Genomic DNA, 19,300 nt, shown 5'->3' on the forward strand with positions numbered 1-19,300 from the left:
AACACCCATTTCCAAGGTTCTGCCGGTTCCTGTTTTTTCTTTATTGTATATTATGAAAACATAGGAGGAGGAGAAGCAACACTTCAAAAATGGCCAGCAACAGCTAAAAGTTTGAGATAGGATATATGGCTGCACACGGTCACTGCTGGAATCAATCCAAAGTTGAACTTGACAGATGTTTTTTCAACTAAACTATGTTAATGTCAGCAGCTCATTCCAGCCACCAAACTTCATCTAGATTCTAGAACACAGGTGTTTAACTTCAGTCCTTGAGGGCCAAATCCATGCAAGTGTTTAGGATGAACAGAGAAATGGAGAAATGTGTTCTATTTGATGAACCACACCTTTCCTGTCCCATCAATTCATTTGTGCTGGGCTAAAAATGTAGCTCAGCCCTTAAAGGGAACCAGAGATGAACGTTTCACACAAAATAAACATATCAGTTGATAGCTTGTAAAGAATAAATGCTCTACCTGATAATTTTGCCGTTCTGGTGTGCCTTTTTTAGTGTTTTTTTTATCCATTATTGCTCCAGGAAAAATCAAATATGGCCGCCGGCTCATATCCCTTCTCCTTCCGGGTTATGAGTTGTTCTGGATGTGCTGTCTAGGCCATATGAGACTAGGCTGCTATCTAGGCTAAATGCAGCCTTTCATCTATGTGCTTTCATTTTGGTATGATGTGCAGCTGCCTGTAGGAAGTGTCTCTCACAGGAATGAAACTGCAGTCATCATCAGTATCTATGCAGACAGAGCACACAGGGATCATATTGCAGCCACAGAGCTTCTCTCTCAGCAGGAGCAGCCCCTCTCATGTCATCACAGCTCTCAGTATGCAAAGCATGAAATCTAAGCCAGGAGGGGGAAGGAGTGGGCTAGAAAAGACTCCACAGAAGAGTGACTCAGCTATAATGATTCCAGGTCAAACCTAGACTGAGCCAGTCAGGGATTCTTATCACAGCTGCTAATAGACTAATTAAGCAGATAACAATGAAACTAAAAGCAGGGTAGGTGTTTACTGTCATGTTCCCACTGATAAATGTAATAAAATACATGAGGGTGCTTTGTCTCTGGTTCTCTTTAGGGCTGGTTCACATGGGCGTTTTTGTGGCGTTTAAGCAGCGTTTCAGACGCGACGTTTTTTGGGATCTACCGCCGTCCCCATTCAAGTGAATGGGAGCGTTTAGAGCTGGCTTTTGCAGGCTTTCATAAAAGCCTGGCGGTAGATCCCAGCGTTGCGTCTAGTCTTGAAAGCAACATGTTGCTTTCAGAGGCGGTAAACGCCAGGAAACAATAGCAGAGACCAGCACTGCTAGCCTTCAACGCTTGCCAAAAGCCTTCAAAAGCTTGCTTTTAAACGCTGGCGTTTGAACCCGGCGCCAAGCGAAAGCTCAGCAGACGCCCGTGTGAACCAGCCCTTAAGGACAGGAGTCCTATATACCTGGCCTAGAAGGAGATATTGCTTTTGGGTAAATGCTGAATACAGAGGTACCCACACTTTCTCATCTTGTAAGCTACTTCAGAAATTAGGAATTGAAAATATTCTACCAGATAGAAGAATCTACTTACAGAGGCAAGCCACAACTACAGCATATGCACAGTGGCAGTACATCAGTGATTACCACAAGCTGCCAGCCAAGAGGATGCATATTAGAGTGCCCCTTCGTAAACTAAAAAGAACAGTGCTTGATCGAATAGGCAAAATATGTTTACAATATCATACTTGATGCCCATCAAAATTGTAACCAGCAGTAGAACATTATGCTTCTGAATGTATGGCTTTCCACCTTGCAAAATCCTAATCCTCTACACTGCTGTGCAAAACTTCAGGACAGCATATCACAATAAGCTCATACATCACTCAGGCGGGTGGTGTGGGATCTATCCAATCGTTTGGGGATCTACAGGTAGATCACGTTCTACCTAATGGACACCCCTGGAATAATACATTGTGTGCCCGAGCTGCTTGTATCAGAAGATATTTTCCATGCCTTGGTCAGCGTATAGCACAATGGTGGTCCCTGTGCTTTCAGGAAATGCCTTTGTGAATATGGCAAAGCGTCTGGTAACTTATTAAATCCTTTAGAAAGTATTGCTGGGGAATGGTCAGTTACATCCATACTCTTAATGGACAGCCTTAACCACTTTTGGGGGCTGAGCGATTTTCAGTAACCCACCAGGAAAAGGAATGCACAGTCCTTTAAAACCTCAACAGGAAAGTGTAAACTACTGTGTGTTTTGGTAATTCCCTACCGGTGACAAGTCAACACAAATGAAGATTAGTACTAGTGTTTAAGCACTTAAGGACCGGCCGAGTTTTGTTTGATCTGTGCTGCGTGGGCCCCCGGCACAGATCGTGTGGCAGGCAGGGCGATCAGACTCGCCACCGCCTTGCTGTGCTTACTGGGGGGGGGGGGGGGGGGCTCCTCAAACCCCCCCCCCTCTCTGCAGCGCTATTACCCCTCCCTCTCCTCCTCACTGTGGGCGGCACAGGACGGCGATCCGTCCTGTACCGCCTCTGATAGGCTTCAGCCTATCAGACGGCGCCGATCCCCGGCCAATCAGAGGTTGGGGATCGCCGATTTCCTTTACGGCGCTGCTGTGATAGCAGTGCCTTGCGACGTAAACACGGGGGATTTTTTCCCCGGGTGTTTACATTGCGCCTGCGAGCCGCGATCGGAGGCTCGAAGGCTGTTCACGGAGACTCCCTCCATGAACTGACATGGAACGGCCGCTCGTTTCCATGGAAATACCACTGTGACCAGCCACCGCCTATCGGCGTTGGGCAGTCGTTAAGTGGTTAAACAATTTGTTTTTTGTCCTATATTATTTGGAGGAAAAGGTGGCATTGTATACGCTCAACATTTTTATCTGGTACTAAAACATGTTGGGGAAAACTGAAGAGGTAATAGGTTGGTCATTTCTCTGTGATGTTGGGTAAAGACCGTTGAGAGGCAAGAGGTTTCGCACAGTTTAAATCATATATGCCAAACACCGTCCCGTGGGCCAGATTTGGCCCTTAGGCAGTTTCCCTACTTTACATTAGGTTTATCGATTTAGGACCACCAGAGAAGCTTTATTAGAGGTTAAGTCCCGGATCACCAGGGAAGCCATAAGGGGGAGGGGGAAAGCACTAGATTCCATGGAATTGTATGGGAAAGGGCGGGAGGACCACTATACATCAGGGAATTGTATAGGGAATGAAAAGGGGGCACTATACACCAGGTAACTGAATAGGGGGGGGGGCTATCAAATACCAGGGAACTTTATTACGGAGAGAGGTGGCCGCTAAACATTGAGGTTGGCCCATGACTTTGTCCCAAGAGCGCAATTTTGGCCCATTTTGTATTTCAGTTTGACACCCCTTGTTTAAAACAAACCTGTGCATGAAAAAAGGTAAAAAGAAGATACTTGCTTAAAGGATACATCCGGCAAAAAAGAGAAATGCATGTGCAGAAGATCCCAGCCGCGGGTTGTGATCTTCCGGAGGGGAGAGTGGAGGCCTGGCTCAGGGCAGAACTGCGCCATAAGATCTAACAGATTGTTAAGGGCTGAAAGAAGCCCCAGGTTAGTGAAACCTGTTTTTTTGCGTGATGTATCCTTGAAGCAGTGAGAATCCTCTGGATGGTCCAGAGGCTTTCCTGATACTCCTGGAGCCCACCGCTGAATCCTGGCACCCTCCTCTCCGTGTGTGTGTGTGTGTGTGTGTGTGTGTGTGTGTGTGTGTGTGTGTGTGTGTGTGCGCCCATCCATGCGCGAGAATATCTATACTGCACAAGTACAGTCCACATATGCACAAGTAGTACAAAGCCACTTGTGAACGGAGGAAAAACCTATATCTTTGTTCTACTGAGCACGTGCAGACTCATTTTTTGCGCATGTGAAGTACAGCACACTGAAACATGGATGGGAGTACAGCCCTTAGAGCAGGGGTCTCAAACTCGCGGCCCGCGGGCCATTTGCGGCCCGCGATACAATATTTTGTGGCCCCAGGGCCCCAGAGCTTGTAGGGGCCCCCAGTGGCTATAAGAGGAAAAAAAAATTTTTCAAATCGGCCTTATAGTTTTTGAGAAAATTGATTTTAAAGTTGCAAAGGAAAAAAATACACATTTAAAAACCCGCCGACTTTAATGGTTAATAGCAAATCCACCTTAAATGCTAGAAACCCTAAATTTGCAGGATATGTTAAGATCATTAGGAATAAGAGGAAAAAACAATTTTTCAAAAAGACCTTATAGTTTTTGAGAAAATCGATTTTAAAGTTTCAAAGGAAAATAGTATACTTTTAAATGCGGTAAATGTCACTTTTAGTAGCAAGCCTAACGGTAGTGTAATTTTACATGTATCAAAAGAAAGAGCAATACATTTCCTGACGGGGTTTCCAGGGGGTCCATACGCAGCCGCAGCGCTTTGGCCAGGGATCGCTATACAGCCGTAATATGGCTGTATGAAGATTCCTGGCATTTTTTCCTATTTTCCCAATTTTTTTTTTTATGTTTAGAGTGGGCGGGCAGAGGCGGCGATCCGCCGCGATTGACTTCAGGAGGGGCAGAGCTGAAGCTGAAAGCTCTGCCCCTTCCAGGAAATGCCGGCGGATTGCCCCCCGGGGCGATTTGGGGGCTCTGCAGCCCTCGTTTTGCGGCGGGGACATGTGAACTCCCTTATGCGGCCCAGCCTCATCCTGACTTTGCCTCCTGCGGCCCCCGGGTAAATTGAGTTTGAGACCCCTGCCTTAGAGGGACCTAGCCCAGGATCAGTGGGCACAAGGAGGATCGGGGAAGCTGCTGGACTGTCCAAAGGCTTTCTACTATTTATGTAAGTATCTTGTAATCAGCTTCAGGTGCTGTTTACGAATATTCATTATGTTGAAAAAAAAAGTTAAGACCTTTATCTTATAATAGTTTTTCAATTCTGTCTTTAAAATTGGTGGGACTCTGCGTAAAATTGAAAGAAAACAAAATACATGTATCCATACTGCACATTTTAAAGTGGTCTGAAACTCTGATATGACTTTTAAAGAGGAGCTGTCAGCCATACTATGCCAGATACAAAAATGACATATATAAGTAGATGAATACTAGCTTTACTTACATAATGTGTATTGCACGGTCCAAGTGTTGATTTCAGTGAACTTTATAAAATAAAAAAGGTAAATGGAGAGAATTCTGTTCGCTGGCAGCTGTAGCCAATGGTGAGGTCATTTCCTCCCTTCCGCCTCTCTCCTCCCCACACCAATAGCAGCGTTGATTGTAAATGCAGGTAATCCCTAAGGAAATCCCCATGGATGCGATGCGGTGGTGGCAGCCACTGCCCACATGAATCAGCGGAGATGCCTGTCGGGCTGGAGTGGGGGAAGGGGGCAGACACAGACAGTCATGGGAGGCAGCCAATGAGAGGAAAAGGAGTGAGAGTGACACAGGCTGCAGCCAATCAGGCTGAACTAGCTGTGTCTGTGCAGAAACTCCCCCCACCTCTACTTCCTTTGTGGAGTATAAGGAGGATATTGGTGGTGTAAGCTCTGTGCTTAGAGGGTAAAACTAGCTGTACCTGTGCCTCAGCTTCTCCCTGACTCCCCCTCATGTGGGTGTTGATTTTTATTGGTGAGGAATCAGCCCAGCCAAATAGTGTGATTACTGAATAAGGTAGGAGAAAGGTTGACTTGCTCACATATCTTTCAGGGAAGCAGCATTTAATATTGGCACAGGAAGAACACTTTGCAAACCTAGCTAGTGAGGAAATAAAACATAATACACAAAAGGGTTTATGTGCAATGCATAAAACTTAGTGCATTGCTAATGATGATGTCTTTCATAAGGACATCACTATCACCTCTTCTTTTTCTCCTGCAAAATATAGGGCAAATAGAACACACACTGAGACATGCAGCAAAAATGGGTAAACACACACCTTCAGTGAATTACAAAACAAAAACCTGATCATCTGGATCTCCCTCGGTTTTGTTTTTCTAACAAATACTAGGGACTCCATACTATTGTCAACATTTTTCCATGCTTTGCCCATGGTGTGAAATTGGCCCTGACCACGTTTGTACTATAATGATACAGGTAACAGTCCTAGAAGAAAACAGTCAGGCCCTTCATACCAACATAGCAGGCAGTGCCTGGGCAGCAGTCAATATCCCTTTCCCTGGAAGTGGAAGAAAATGGAATGTATTTGAGGATTATATTTTGGCAGAAATATTCACAGTGGTTGTCCTGGACAACCTAGGGCTGGTCAGTGCTCTAATCTTTCCTTGGAATACCAACATCTGTACTAAATAAAAGTAAACACTTTAGGTGTTTGAAATGTAAATATGTCAACACCAACTGAACCCTTTAGTGCATCAAGCTGTAACTGTCTCTGCCATTCTTTCAACCACCAATATTTAGTAAAGGCCGTGGTGGCAGATCTGCTTTGGGGCTTGTAATACAATAAAACAGTTGACGTTACCAACTCAACATGGCTTATTTTAGCAAAACATGTAAGGGCTTTCCATCTTGCATGTTCAAAAATGTTTTGGTTTCCATGAAAAACCAACTGCAATATACCACTCCTTCACAAAAGTAGACACTCTGTGCTCTTTCTGACACTGGAACCCACAAGAACATTGCTTTTTGCTTGGTTAGGAAGAATTCAACAACAAACAGTCCACACACTTCTGGTTAGGAACACATTTCCACCATTTATGTCTTCTGGGGATGGCCTGCCCAACTCTCCACTTATTGGCCCTTTCGTGGAGAGCACTTATATCAGAATACGGTTTTAGGGTTTGATGACATCGTTATGGTCAGCTGTCCACTGGTAGCTCTTCAGTAGGCATAAGAAAACGCATCAGGTGAACAATAGTTTATCAAACTGGGGTCGTCCTTCGATTAACCACATTAATGCTAAGCCCTTCCTTCAGTTCTTTCTGGAAGCAGTTGTGCACTTGCATGAAATTGCCATCCTGGTCTGGGTTAAAACTGGCCGCTGTGGTGATTTTTAAAGGTTCCCTAGAGAGAGTGTACATAGATATCTCACCCATCGGGATGGTGGTGGTAGCATATTTAATACCACCTGGAGATACTTCTCGAGACGGAGAAGCCTCTGTGGAGCGAGAGCTGGACCTCGATCTTCTCCTCCGGTATCTGTAACTTGGAATCCTGGCATAGGGGGAAGATAAGGTCTTAAGGAATTCCCTTTTTGACTTAAACCTTATCTCCTTGTTTCTTTCAATGTAAATATTAACGGCCAGTACTCCGATAGTCTCAGCCACAATGAAGGATAAAGCTCCAAAGTAAAAAGACCATCCATAGTTATAGTGGTTCTTCTTGTCCTCGTCTTTCTTGTCGCTGGGATCTCCAGCATTGCTCGATATATACACGATAATGCCGATAATGTTGCTGAGTCCTACAGGGGGTGGAAATGCAAACATTTAGATCAAGACAACTGAAGGATTACATAATGCCTTACTTTACAGATGATATCACTAGTCATGCTCGACTGACTGACTTGTGGAATGATATAATTAAGAATGACAGCAGTTGACTTCAGAATCAGGGATGTCACTATTGATGCCTGTGCTGCAGCAAACAAAACTAGTCATCCAAAAGATGATATTTGCTATGAGAGGTCAGATGCCCCCCCCCCCCCCCCCCCCTTCTCCATCCACAGTCTAGGCATGAGAGATGGCAGCCTCAACACAACCCTGGAGGTACCAACAAAACCCTTTATCAGTCTTACGTGGAACATCATCCTTACAGATAATGATGTTCAGTGAGATGCTAGTAATTCAATGAAATGCTGTTGCATCTGACTGGTCCTAATTCCCAAGCTGCATCAAATTTGAATCCATTTTTGAATTATTAGCATCTCATTGACCTTAGCATCAAAATTGTGGACAGCAGCCTACAAAAATAAATCTGTCAGTCCTGGCGATTACGAACATTCTAAGTAGGAATTACTTACAATGTTCGTAATCGCCAGGACTGCCAGATTTATTTTTGTAGGCTGCTGTCCACAATTTTCCAGATACATCATCCTATTAGAACCTCATTAGCCATTGCAGTATCTTACTCGGGTTATCGTCAGTGGTACTTATTGGTAATAAATGAAATTCTACATTGTCATATTACTGGAATTCAAAATAAGCAGTTCCAGACATAAGCATTCTATTCATAGAAAGGACTATCATAAGCTTAAAGGGAACATGAAGTTAAAAATAAACTTCTGAGATAATTACTGTAGTTTTTGGGACTATAACACTCACTTTTTCTCCCCCAAAAGCAGGGGGAAAAAGTCACTGCGTCTTATAGTCCAAAGGCAGGGAGTTACTGACTTGTGAATGCCTGCTAATACCAACCTCCAATCCGCCACAATGTCAGGGACTCTCTGTACTGTGCCCATGCAGAGGGGGACACAGGAGGAGAAACTGAGGGCACAGGGGGACACAAAGGGGCATAGAGGAGGACACAAGGATAGCGGTGGACACGTGGGACAGAAAAGGACACAAGGGGGACAGAGGAGGACACAGGGAGATAAGGGGGAATGAGGTACAAAGGGAGTATGATGCACCAGGTTTAGTATATATATTTTTCCCCTGGTTTTTGTCCCCTAAACCTAGGTGCGTCTTATGGTCAGGAGCGTCTTCTAGTCCGAAAAATGCGGTAATTGTTTGTATAGTAGGAATGGTAAATGGAACTTTCCTAACATACTGTAGAACAAAGTCTCATGTTTTGTTTTTGTTTTGTTTTTTTTAAAGGGCTTCATTTTGTGAACACTCGAAGCGAAAATAAAATAATTAAATAAATGATTGTATCTATCTTCCTTCTCTTAAAAACGACTTTAAGACATTCCACAGATAAATCTAATTTTTAACTTTTAACTGTTTTATTGTTTTTACTCAATGTCACATGAATTGAAGTATGCCAGAGCTAAAATCTATGTACTATTGACCTTTTTATCGCTTTCCTGCTCTCAGAAGCCATTTTCTGCTAGGAAAGTGTTTTAAAGTTGGAATTTCTTATCAGTGAGAGTCGCACTGTAGTCCCTTCCTGTCTGAGTCAGGAATGAGTCAGCCACTTGCATACCTGATATTTAACTCTTTCAGGCAGAGAAAGAAAAAGGGAACACAGCATAGTTATTAGTGTGCTTGGAAATGTACATACCCATATCTGTCTAATGTCACACGTCACTTCGGGTATCCTTTAAGACTGAATTTTAAACAGCAGCTATGACAATCTGATGTAAAATCTGCTTTATTAGGGACTAGTACTTCCTGCAAAACTGACTGCTCTTGCTACAGAGTGCAAACTTCACAGGGAGGCCCAGTGCACACCAAAACCACTAGCAGATCCGCAATATGCTAGCGATTTTGGGGGCTGATTTCAGAGCGATTCTAGGTATGTTTAGAGAGGTTTTCTAAACATACCTAGCGTTTTTTGGAGCGTTTTTGTGTAGCAGATTACACATATTGTTACAGTTAAAGCTGTTACTGAACAGCTTCTGTAACAAAAGCGCCTGGCAAACTGCTCTGATCTGGCGTTTTTCAGAGCGGTTTGCGGTTTTCCTATACTTTACATTGAGGACGAAACGCTTCTGCAAACCGCAAACGTGCAGCAGGAGGCACAAGGTAGGAGGTTTGCGGCTAGGCAAAAACCTCACACCGCTGGTGTGCACCATCTCATTGAAATACATTAGCCAAGCGTTTTTACAGGCGAATGCGGCCAGCGGATCGCTCCAAAAACCGCTCGGTGTGCACTAGGCCTGAAAGTGTTTGTGCCTTTCCCCCTGCAGTCTGACCAACCAGATGACAGAATCCACAGAGCCTAGAAGCGGACCTGAAACTCAGAACTTCCTCTCTGCTCTAAAAGATAAGCAGCAGCATAACCATCTTTAAAGAAAAACATTTCTTAGTTTCAGCTGATACAAATTCTGCATTCAATCTGCAGTGTGTCTACTTCCTGGTGCGTGAGGGGCGGTGTCTAATGGTGGGCATACACTGTTCATTATTTCCACTCGATTCTCTGCTTGATCGATTTTGCCACTTGATTCTCCGCTCGATTCCCTTGTCTTCCGCTCGTTTTTCTTATCTTTTTTCCATTCACTTCTATCAGGAATCAAGCGGCAAAACAATCGAACGTGAGATCGGACATGTCAGAAATGATCACCTCAAAAACGAACCGTGTATTCCCAGCATAAGGGGTGTCGTGGGGGCCTGACTAGAGGTGTGATCAGAGACGTCATTTGGGTGTGATTAGATGTGTGGTAGGGATTTGACTAGAAGTGTGATTAATTGTTGAAGGGTTGTGTAGGAGTGTGATTATTGGTGTGGTAGGGGTCTGATAAGAGGTGTTATGGGGTATGTCTAAAGGTGTGGTAGGGGTGGAATTAGAGGTGTGATAGGTGGTGTGGAAGGGGTGTGGCAGGTGCAATCTTATCTCACAAAGTTGGGAGGTATGAGTTGTAAAGTTGCACCTTCCTCCTTGCACAGAGGTAAAGCCAGAAGGAAAGCTGTGCTGATGAGCATGTTTAGCTACAGTAAAACCTTAGATCAGGGGTCTCAAACTCAATTTACCTGGGGGCCGCAGGAGGCAAAGTCAGGATGAGACTGGGCTGCATAAGGGAATCAATCAATCAGCTTCAGCTCTGCCCCTTCTGACGTCAATCGCGGCGCATCGCCGCCTCTGCCCGCCCCTCTCACTCTTCCTTTACAGAGAGGGTCGGGGAGAGGCGGCAATGCGCCACAATTGAGGTCAGGAGGGGCAGAGCTGAAGCTGAAAGCTGCCCCTTCCAGGAAATGGCGATTTGGGAACTCTGCAGCCCTCATTTAGCGGCGGGGATGCGGCGGATTACTTGGGAGCACTGAAGCGAACTATAAGTAAGCTTTTGCTGGCGAGGGCCACAAAATATTGTATCGAGGGCCGCGAGTTTGAAACCCCTGCCTTAGATCGAGTGCAACTATATTGCTTTTCTTTCCCCTGCATGATCAGTAATGACCTGGAGAGGAGAGACTCCATACCTTTAATTTAGAGAGTGTTTAGGCGAGATGCTGCAACCCAGTGATTTCCCACACTGTGCACACCCTGGACCGCCTCCCCCCCCCCCCCCCCCCTCCATCCAAAAAAAGTAAGCACCAATGCCTTGTGCAGGACACACACAGAAAAAAAGAAAAAAACATATTAGGGTCCAGCAAACCAAACCTTACTTCTGGTCTTTAAAGCAACTGTTATATGGCTATTGCTGTGCACATCCTGTACTGGTACACCTCTCCTACCCAGGGCCAGTTCTCTCATAAAGCGAGGTGAAACATTGGCATGAGGTGCAAAGATTACAGGCAGCATTTTTGTACTGTGTTTACACTAACAGCATGCAGTTAGAGTAGGAGGAGAGCAAAGTGAAGAGGTCATCATTGGGGAAAAGCAGCTTGTTGTGCTGTGTGAGGAGTCTGACCGTGAGTGAGGAGGGGGGAGGCAGGAGAGCAGCATTGGGGAAAAGCAGCTTGTTGTGCTGTGTGAGGAGTCTGACAGTGAGTAAGGAGGGGGGAGGCAGGAGAGCATTATTGGAGAAAAGCAGCTTGTTGTGCTGTGTGAGGAGTCTGACAGTGAGTGAGGAGGGGGGAGGCAGGAGAGCAGCATTGGGGAAAAGCAGCTTATTGTGCTGTGTGAGGAGTCTGACAGTGAGTGAGGAGGGGGGAGGCAGGAGAGCAGCATTGGGGAAAAGCAGCTTGTTGTGCTGTGTGAGGAGTCTGACAGTGAGTGAGGAGGGGGGAGGCAGGAGAGCATCATTGGAGAAAAGCAGCTTGTTGTGCTGTGTGAGGAGTCTGACAGTAAGTGAGGAGGGGGAGGCAGGAGAGCAGCAGTGTTTCATTTGACTTGCACAGCATAAGGGAGGAGGCGGTACTGCTGTCCTGACTGAGCAGGAATGGAGTGGCTGAGCAGTTTATCTGTCAGAGACTCGCAGCCAGCCAAGTGTGCTATTGTGTTAAGCTGCAGCATGTCATGTGAGAACATTAAGTGAAGCAGAGTAAACTATAGGGTGCTGTGCGATCATCCCAAATCGGTAAGGGAGGGAGGGAGGGGGGGGGGGGTTTGTGGGGCAGATCCTCACAAGTTTGCCTCAGGCAGCAAAAAGTCTAGAACCGGCCCTGCTCCTACCATTGTGTATTCTTGATAATGATGAGTGTAAATAGATCCCACATATAACCTTCCACTTACCAGCTGCCACAAACAGTATTCCGGCGCTCAATATGATGTTGTTCCTCCGACTGTAAATGCGTCCTGCGCCTACACAGAGGCCTCCCAGTAACAACAGGATGGTGCTGAGGATGGGGAAGACGCTGGATGCACGGACGATACCTGTGGACAATTATATATAGATTAGTGTCAGGTGTGTGCAACCGCCAAACAAGCCCTACCATAGGGGATGCAGGAGGAACTGAAGCTTACTGCAGCCAAGACTGCCCTTCTTTTACCCGATACGTTAAGGTTTGCAAAGCGCTGGAAAAGGTTAAGAGCTCGACAGCCTCAAATTGATGCAGCACATGGATATGTGGATGCAGCTTTGGGTGATGTCCTGGCACACACTAGCCAAACAGACTGCTTCTCATCAGAGGCCGTGTTTTTTCTGACATAAAAAAAGTTTCCTATCCTCTATGTGCTTCCTGGAAGCGATCAGTACGCTTCCAGAACTAAAAAAAACTCACTGTGGCCATCTTGTGGCCAAATAGTAAAACTACATCTACATACATTTTTTAATACAATAAACCCACATTATTACATTTAAGATTAACTGTTTATTTCCCACACCAAAAATTACCCAAATACATTTTTTTATGAAAATACAATAAAAACAAAAAAAAAGTTACCTAAGGGTCTGAACTTTAATATGCACGCGAGGAGGGTATACAACTAATATTTTTTTTTAAATTAGAAGTTTGTGAATAGTGATGGACACAAAACTAAAAAAAATGCACCTTTATTTCCAAATAAAATATCGGCGCCATACATTGTGATAGGGACATAATTTAAATGGTGTAATAACCGGGCAAATAAAATACGTAGGTTTTAACCACATTACCACCACGGGTGCGTGTATCTATGCTCCTTTTATCATCCTTTCCCCACCAGGAGCATAGATACACGCACCCCCCCCCCCCCCCCGCCGCTGCTGACCGCTCTCCCGCTCGCTCGTGCATGCCGCCGCTCGCTTGCCCGGAGATCAATGGACAGGAAAAACTGTTCCCGTTAGTTGATCTAAGCCCCCCAGCAATGATCGGCTGCTTCTATGAGAAGCTGCGCAATCGTGAAAAAAAAAAAAAAGTTTCCCAGCCTCACTGAACTTCCTGTAAGTGTACTTCCTACGCTTACAGGACGCAATTACAAAAAATCACTGTGGCCATCTTGTGGCCAAAAAGTAAAACTACATTCAAAAACATTTTTCATATACAAATACATTCTTTTACATTATAACTTAACTCATTAACTCCCACACTCCCCATTACAATAAAAGAAAATACATAAATAGTTACCTTAGGGACTGAACTCTTTAAATATTTATGTCAAGAGGGTATAACACTGTTACTTTATAAACTATGGGCTTGTAATTAGGGATGGACGCAAAACTGAAAAAATGCACCTTTATTTCCAAATAAAATATTGGCTCCAAACATTGTGATAGGGGCAGAATTTAAATGGTGTAATAACCGGGACAAATGGGAAAATGCATTTCATGAATTTTAATTACAGTAGCATGCATTATTTGAAAACTATAATGGCCGAAAACTGAAAAATGATTTTCCCACATTTTTTCCTATATTCCCATTAAAACACATTTATAATAAAATTCTTGGCGTAATGTCCCACCTAAAGAAAACCTAATTGGTGGTGAAAAAGACAAGATATAGTTCATTTCATTGCGATAAGTAATGATAAAGTTATAGACGAATGAATGGAAGGAGTGCTGAAAGGTGAAAATTGCTCCACGGGTAAAACCCCTCAGTTGTGAAGTGGTTAATTATGGTAGCAGGTATTATTTTAAAACTATAATGGCCGAAAACTGAGAAATAAAGAATTTTTTCCATTTTTTTCTTAACCACTTCGCATCCAGACCTTGTTTTGTACTTATTGACCAGAGCAGTTTTGACAGTTTAGCTATGTCCCTATTTAATCAGAAATAACTTTATCCCTACTTATGACACAGAAATGAAATATATATTGTTTTTTTCAAGACAAACTAGGCTTTCATTGTATGCCATGTTTTCCCTCAAACAATTTTGTTTTCTATGAATTTTAATGGGAAAACAAAGAAAAAAATATAAAAAACATGTATTTTTCAGTTTTACCAATTCCAGTTTAAAAATAAAAAGTGCTACTGTAGATAAAAAACACAAATTTTGTTTACATATTCTTACTGCATATCACAAAACTTAGATTATGTTCCAGTCACAATTTATGGTGAAGATATTTGATTCTGAAATAATGCTACAGAGTGTATTTTTCACTATGAAATGAGAAAATACAAGTATTTTTAATAGTAAAAATCAATCTCATTAGCTCAGGAAACTTATATTCCCATTCACCAATTAGTCCTGCATCAGATAGTGCCAGAAATGTGCACAGGAGCAATTCCAATACTGCACAGCACTGCGTCTGCTACAAGACGTATATCTACTGACCTGTGGCTTAGATGAAGTCCCAGAGGACGTATAACTACTGACCTGTGGACGAAGTGGTTAATATTCCTGTTAAAATGCCTTTAGAAAAAAAATAATTCTTAGCAAAATGTACCACCAAAAGAAAGCCTAATTGGTGGCGGAAAAAACAAGAAATAGATCAATTCATTGTGATAAGTAGTGTTAAAGTTATTGGGAAATTAATGGGAGGTGAAAATTGCTCGGATGCATAAGGTGAAAAACGATTGAAGGCTGAAGTGATTACCGTAAAGGAAACCTGAACTGAGAGGGGTATGGATGTTTACTTTTAAACAATACTAGTTGCCTGTCAGTCCTGCTGATCCCTTCGGCTGCAGTAGTGGTTGAATCACAGACCTGAAACAAGCTTGCAGCTGATCCAATCTGACTTCAGTCAGAGCACCTGATCTGCATGCTTGTTCAGGGGCTGTGGCTAAAAGTATTGGAGACACAGGATCAGCAGGAGAGTCAGGCAACTGGTATTATTTTTAAAAGGAAAAATCCATATGCTCCTCAGTTTAGGTTCCCTTTAAACAACATTTTTTCTGGCGTCTATGCTTTTGACCATATTTTAAAGGCACTTGTATTGACCTAAAGAAGCGGGCTGAGACCCGTGAAATGCGTTGTCCTTTTAATCGTGCTGAAAAAATAATAATTATTTTTTTTTTTACATCAACTCTGTGGTTTGGGTTCTTCTATCTGGGGTGGTAAAGACATCTCCCTTCACCTTATTATTTTTTGTTTTATCACATTACCAGTGGTATTTTTAGTTCTAGGACTGGTCCATTGCTGTGCAGTACTGCCTTGGAATCAGCATTACATTCATGGGGCCATCTTAAAGGATAACTGAAGTAAGAGGTATACGGAGGCTGCCATATTTATTTCCTTTTAAAACATACCAGTTGCCTGGTAGCCCTACTGATCTATTTGGCTGCAGTAGTGTCTGAATAACACCAGAAACAGACATGCAGATAATCTTGTCAGATCTGACATTGTCAGACGTGATCTGCTGCATGCTTGTTCAGGGTCTCTGGCTAAAAGTATTACAGAGGATCAGCAGGATAGCCAGGCAACTGTATTGCTTAAAATGGGAATAAATATGGCAGCCTCCATATCCCTCTCTTGCTTCAGTTGTCCTTTAACCAGTTCTCATTATTGACCAATGGGGCCTTGTTCAGTATGAGTTTCTGAATTGGCTGTTGATTGGCTGCACCCTGAAATGCCCCTATGAACTCAGACTACAAGTCCTGATTACAACAGTATTCTAAGCACTGCCTGGGGCACCATAGCAGTCAGTGTTCCCCAACCCTGTTTTCAAGGCCTTCCAACGGTGCATGTGTTGTGGAGATCCACAGAGGTAGTTAATCAGCCCTGCTGAGACACTGATTAGCCCGCCTGAGAATGTTTGTGGCCAGTTGGGCGGCTACTGCACATGCGCGTCCCTGAGCAGCGTGCACCCCTGCCCTGACGTGGGAAGTGTTCTGCGCATGCGCAGTTTTTGAAAATTAGTACTGCACTTGCTCAGAATGCTCCCAGTGGCAGGAGCAGGGCACGTGGCTTGGGGCTTAGGACGTCGTGGGAATAGTATGAGTCCGGGGGGCTGGAAGAGGCCCCAGGCAAGTTAAAAAATGTTTTGACTTAAAGGGAAGGTCTGAGCTATATAAAATAAAAAAAAACAAACAAACAAAAAAAACACTACTTACCCGGGGCTTCCAACAGCCCGTCAGCCATCCTGTGCCCTCACCGCAGCTCCACTTCCAGCCGGTGGCCCAGGGTCCACTTTAGTGCATCAACTGCGGCTGCACAAGAGCCGCTCTCGGTCACGCTCACTTGGTCTGGAGTGTACTGTACAGTAGTGCTGCGCCTGCGTAGAACACTTCAGACCATGTGAGCATGACTGGCTCTCATGCAGGCGCAGTAGATGCCCATCTGCAGCGGAGAGGACCCCGGGCCACCGGCTGGGGGCAGAGCTGTAGCAAGTGCACAAGACTGCTGCCAGGGTTTGGAAGAAGCCCTGGGTAAGACTTTTTTTTTTTTTTTTTTTTTTTTTCAGCTTGTCCTTTAAGTTTTTAGTAAAGATCCCATCTTACATAATGTAAGGATGCATAGGCTGGAATGGAGAGTACTGTATGAGTCACACATCCTGTTGGCAATGCATTATTCAGTTTAAAGAGACACTGTTACATCAAAAATACTCCCTGGGGGGTACTCACCTCGGGTGGGGGAAGCCTCAGGATCCTAATGAGGCTTCCCACGCCATCCTCTGTCCCACGGGGGTCTCGCTGCAGCCCTCTGAACAGCCGGCGACAGACCCGACTGTCAATTCAATATTTACCTTTGCAGGCTCCAGCGGGGGTGCTGTGGCTGCTTTTGGCTCCGAAGTAGACGGAAATACCTGATCTCAGTCGGGTCCGCTCTACTGTGCAGGCCTTGGAGACTTGTGCCTGCGCAGTAGAGCAGACCCGACGGCGATCGGGTATTTCCGCCTACTTGAGCCAGACACTTCCGAATACCCACCGTTCCGGCGCAAAGTTAGCAGCGCATTACTGTAGGACTTCCACAGCAATGCAGAGGTGGCGGAAGTCATTGGACTCAATGGGATTGACTGAAGCGCAGTGTGGCGACCATACGTGGACAACAGGAATCCCAGTGACATACTTACTGCCCAGCAGGTAGTAAGTCACTAAGCGGGGGGTGGTGCTATGCACATGACCCTGTCGGCGCACTTTCCATTGGGTCATATGTTTTTTGGGGTTTTTTTTTGCACTGTGGTGGGTTGTGGCAGAAGCATCGCATCCTCACTGCAACACAAAATAGTGTAAAACCGACATAAAGCTGACCTTCTAGTATTTTTATTTTATCCAGTATAGGGTTTGTGTAATTTTTGACATTACAAGAAACCACTAATGTAAGCCTTATGGGCACTCTAGACTCCATTACAACCTCAAGCTCTGAATTCATCATTTCAAAATATTCTGCTAATATTTTCTGAATATGATTAAGATTGTTGAGAGAGTTCAGAAGAGATGCGTTTAATCTCCAGAGTGGATGATCATGTCCATTAAGATTTGAGCACAATTAATATTGAAGAGTGGTCTGACCATGTTATGGAGTTAATGTTTTCCTCAATAACTCTCTGTAGTGTTGATCTATCCATGAGAAATATATCAATATGTGAGAATGTCTAATGGACATGTGAATAAAAAAAGAAACCTCTCTCTTGTGCTTGTATGGGATCTCTATGGATGATATAGTTTCTCTTCTATAATAGCTTTATAGGTAGTGTTTCTTTTTGTGCCCTTGTGGGAAGTACCTAACTAGAGCTCAATGCAAGCATTATAATCACCACACTGAAAAAAATATATATCTTAAAGAGGAACTTCAGCCTAAACAAACATACTGTCATTAAGTTACATTAGTTATGTTAATTAAAATAGATGGTTAATATAATCTCTTACCCACCCTGTTTTTTAAGAGGGCAGCCATTTTTTTGCTTGAAAGGAGGTGACAGGGAGCATGAGACACAGTTCCAACTGTCCTTATCACCCTTTCCAGTTGCTAGGCAACAACAACATAGGAAATCCATCATGCTTTGCACAGCATTAGGGGAAAAATACCCAGGCAGTTTTCTTTGTTGGGGTGGAGCTTAGCTTCTGTGCAGCTAAAAATAAGTTCTGATGCTGTGAAGTGGTTAAAGAAATACCAAGCCTTTTCAATGCTGGTGAGTAGATTTTTAGTCTGGAACCTTAACTGAGAGGAATATGGATGTTTCCTTTTAAATAATACCAGTTGCCTGGCAGTCCTACCGATCTCTTTGGCTGCAGTAGTGGCTGAATCACAAACCTGAAACAAGCATGCAGCTAATCCAGTCTGACTTCAGTCAGAGCACCTGATCTGCATGCTTGTTGAGGGGCTGTGGCTAAAAGTATTAGAGACACAGGATCAGCAGGAGAGTCAGGCAACTGGTATTATTTTAAAAGGAAAAATCCACATCCTTCTCAGTTTAGGTTCCCTTTAAAGGCTCACTCGGATTTGTTAGGCTCTAGTCCACCCTTCGTGGAGTTAAAGGAACTGTGGCATTACCATTTGGTTACATTAGTCACATGATGCATAAAACTACTAGGAATGTATAGGGGGATAAAAGGAACCAAAAAGCCCTCCTACTAAAAAAACAAAGCCTGGTGTAATTGCCTTCTTAAAACAGAAGGAAATTTGCAATAATTCAGTTATAAGTGAACATTTGTGAACATTTGTGGTTACCCACAATGCTCTACTGAATATGCAAATTATCCCTTTTCGCCCTTGTTAAAGAGAGTCTGAAGCGAGAATAAATCTCGCTTCAGACCTCATAAATAGCAGGGGCATGTGTGCCCCTGCTAAAACGCCGCTATAGCGCGGCTTAACGGGGGTCCCTTCACCCCCAAATCCCCCTCGATACACCGGGGGAGCGCTTCCTGGTTGGGGCAGGGCTAACCGCCGCAGCCCTGCCCCACGCGCGTCTGTCAGCGCGTATCTCCGCCTCTCCCCCGCCCCTCTCAGTCTTCCTTCACTGAGATGGGCGGGGGAGAGGCGGCGATGCGCCGCTGACAGACGCGACTGGAGGCAGGGCTGCAGCCGTTAGCCCTGCCTCCAG

At 44.3% G+C, this 19,300-nt stretch overlaps 1 protein-coding gene and 1 long non-coding RNA gene across 3 annotated transcripts in view; one reads left to right on the top strand and one right to left on the bottom strand.

Annotated features, from left to right (window-relative positions):
* The window catches only part of LOC137541337 (uncharacterized), a 456,394-nt gene that overhangs the window by 44,151 nt on the left and 392,943 nt on the right, over window positions 1–19,300 (top strand). The gene's annotated exons all lie outside the window — the stretch shown is intronic.
* Window positions 2,431–19,300, bottom strand: part of CACNG4 (calcium voltage-gated channel auxiliary subunit gamma 4) — a 143,714-nt gene continuing 126,844 nt past the window's right edge. Inside the window, exons 3-5 of one of the 2 annotated variants that reach the window (XR_011025125.1) lie at window positions 12,194–12,334; window positions 4,731–7,388; window positions 2,431–3,919 (exon numbers count right to left, since the gene is read on the bottom strand). Coding sequence is in view for 1 of the 2 variants with exons in the window: in XM_068262585.1 (XP_068118686.1) it covers window positions 6,850–7,388; window positions 12,194–12,334 (680 nt within the window). In the remaining variant the exon portion in view is untranslated. Of the gene's footprint in view, window positions 7,389–12,193; window positions 12,335–19,300 lie in introns of both variants that reach the window. The other variant, XM_068262585.1, reaches the window with a different exon arrangement.

This window comes from Hyperolius riggenbachi, chromosome 12 (assembly GCF_040937935.1).
Source record: "Hyperolius riggenbachi isolate aHypRig1 chromosome 12, aHypRig1.pri, whole genome shotgun sequence".
Classification (NCBI taxonomy): domain Eukaryota; kingdom Metazoa; phylum Chordata; class Amphibia; order Anura; family Hyperoliidae; genus Hyperolius; species Hyperolius riggenbachi.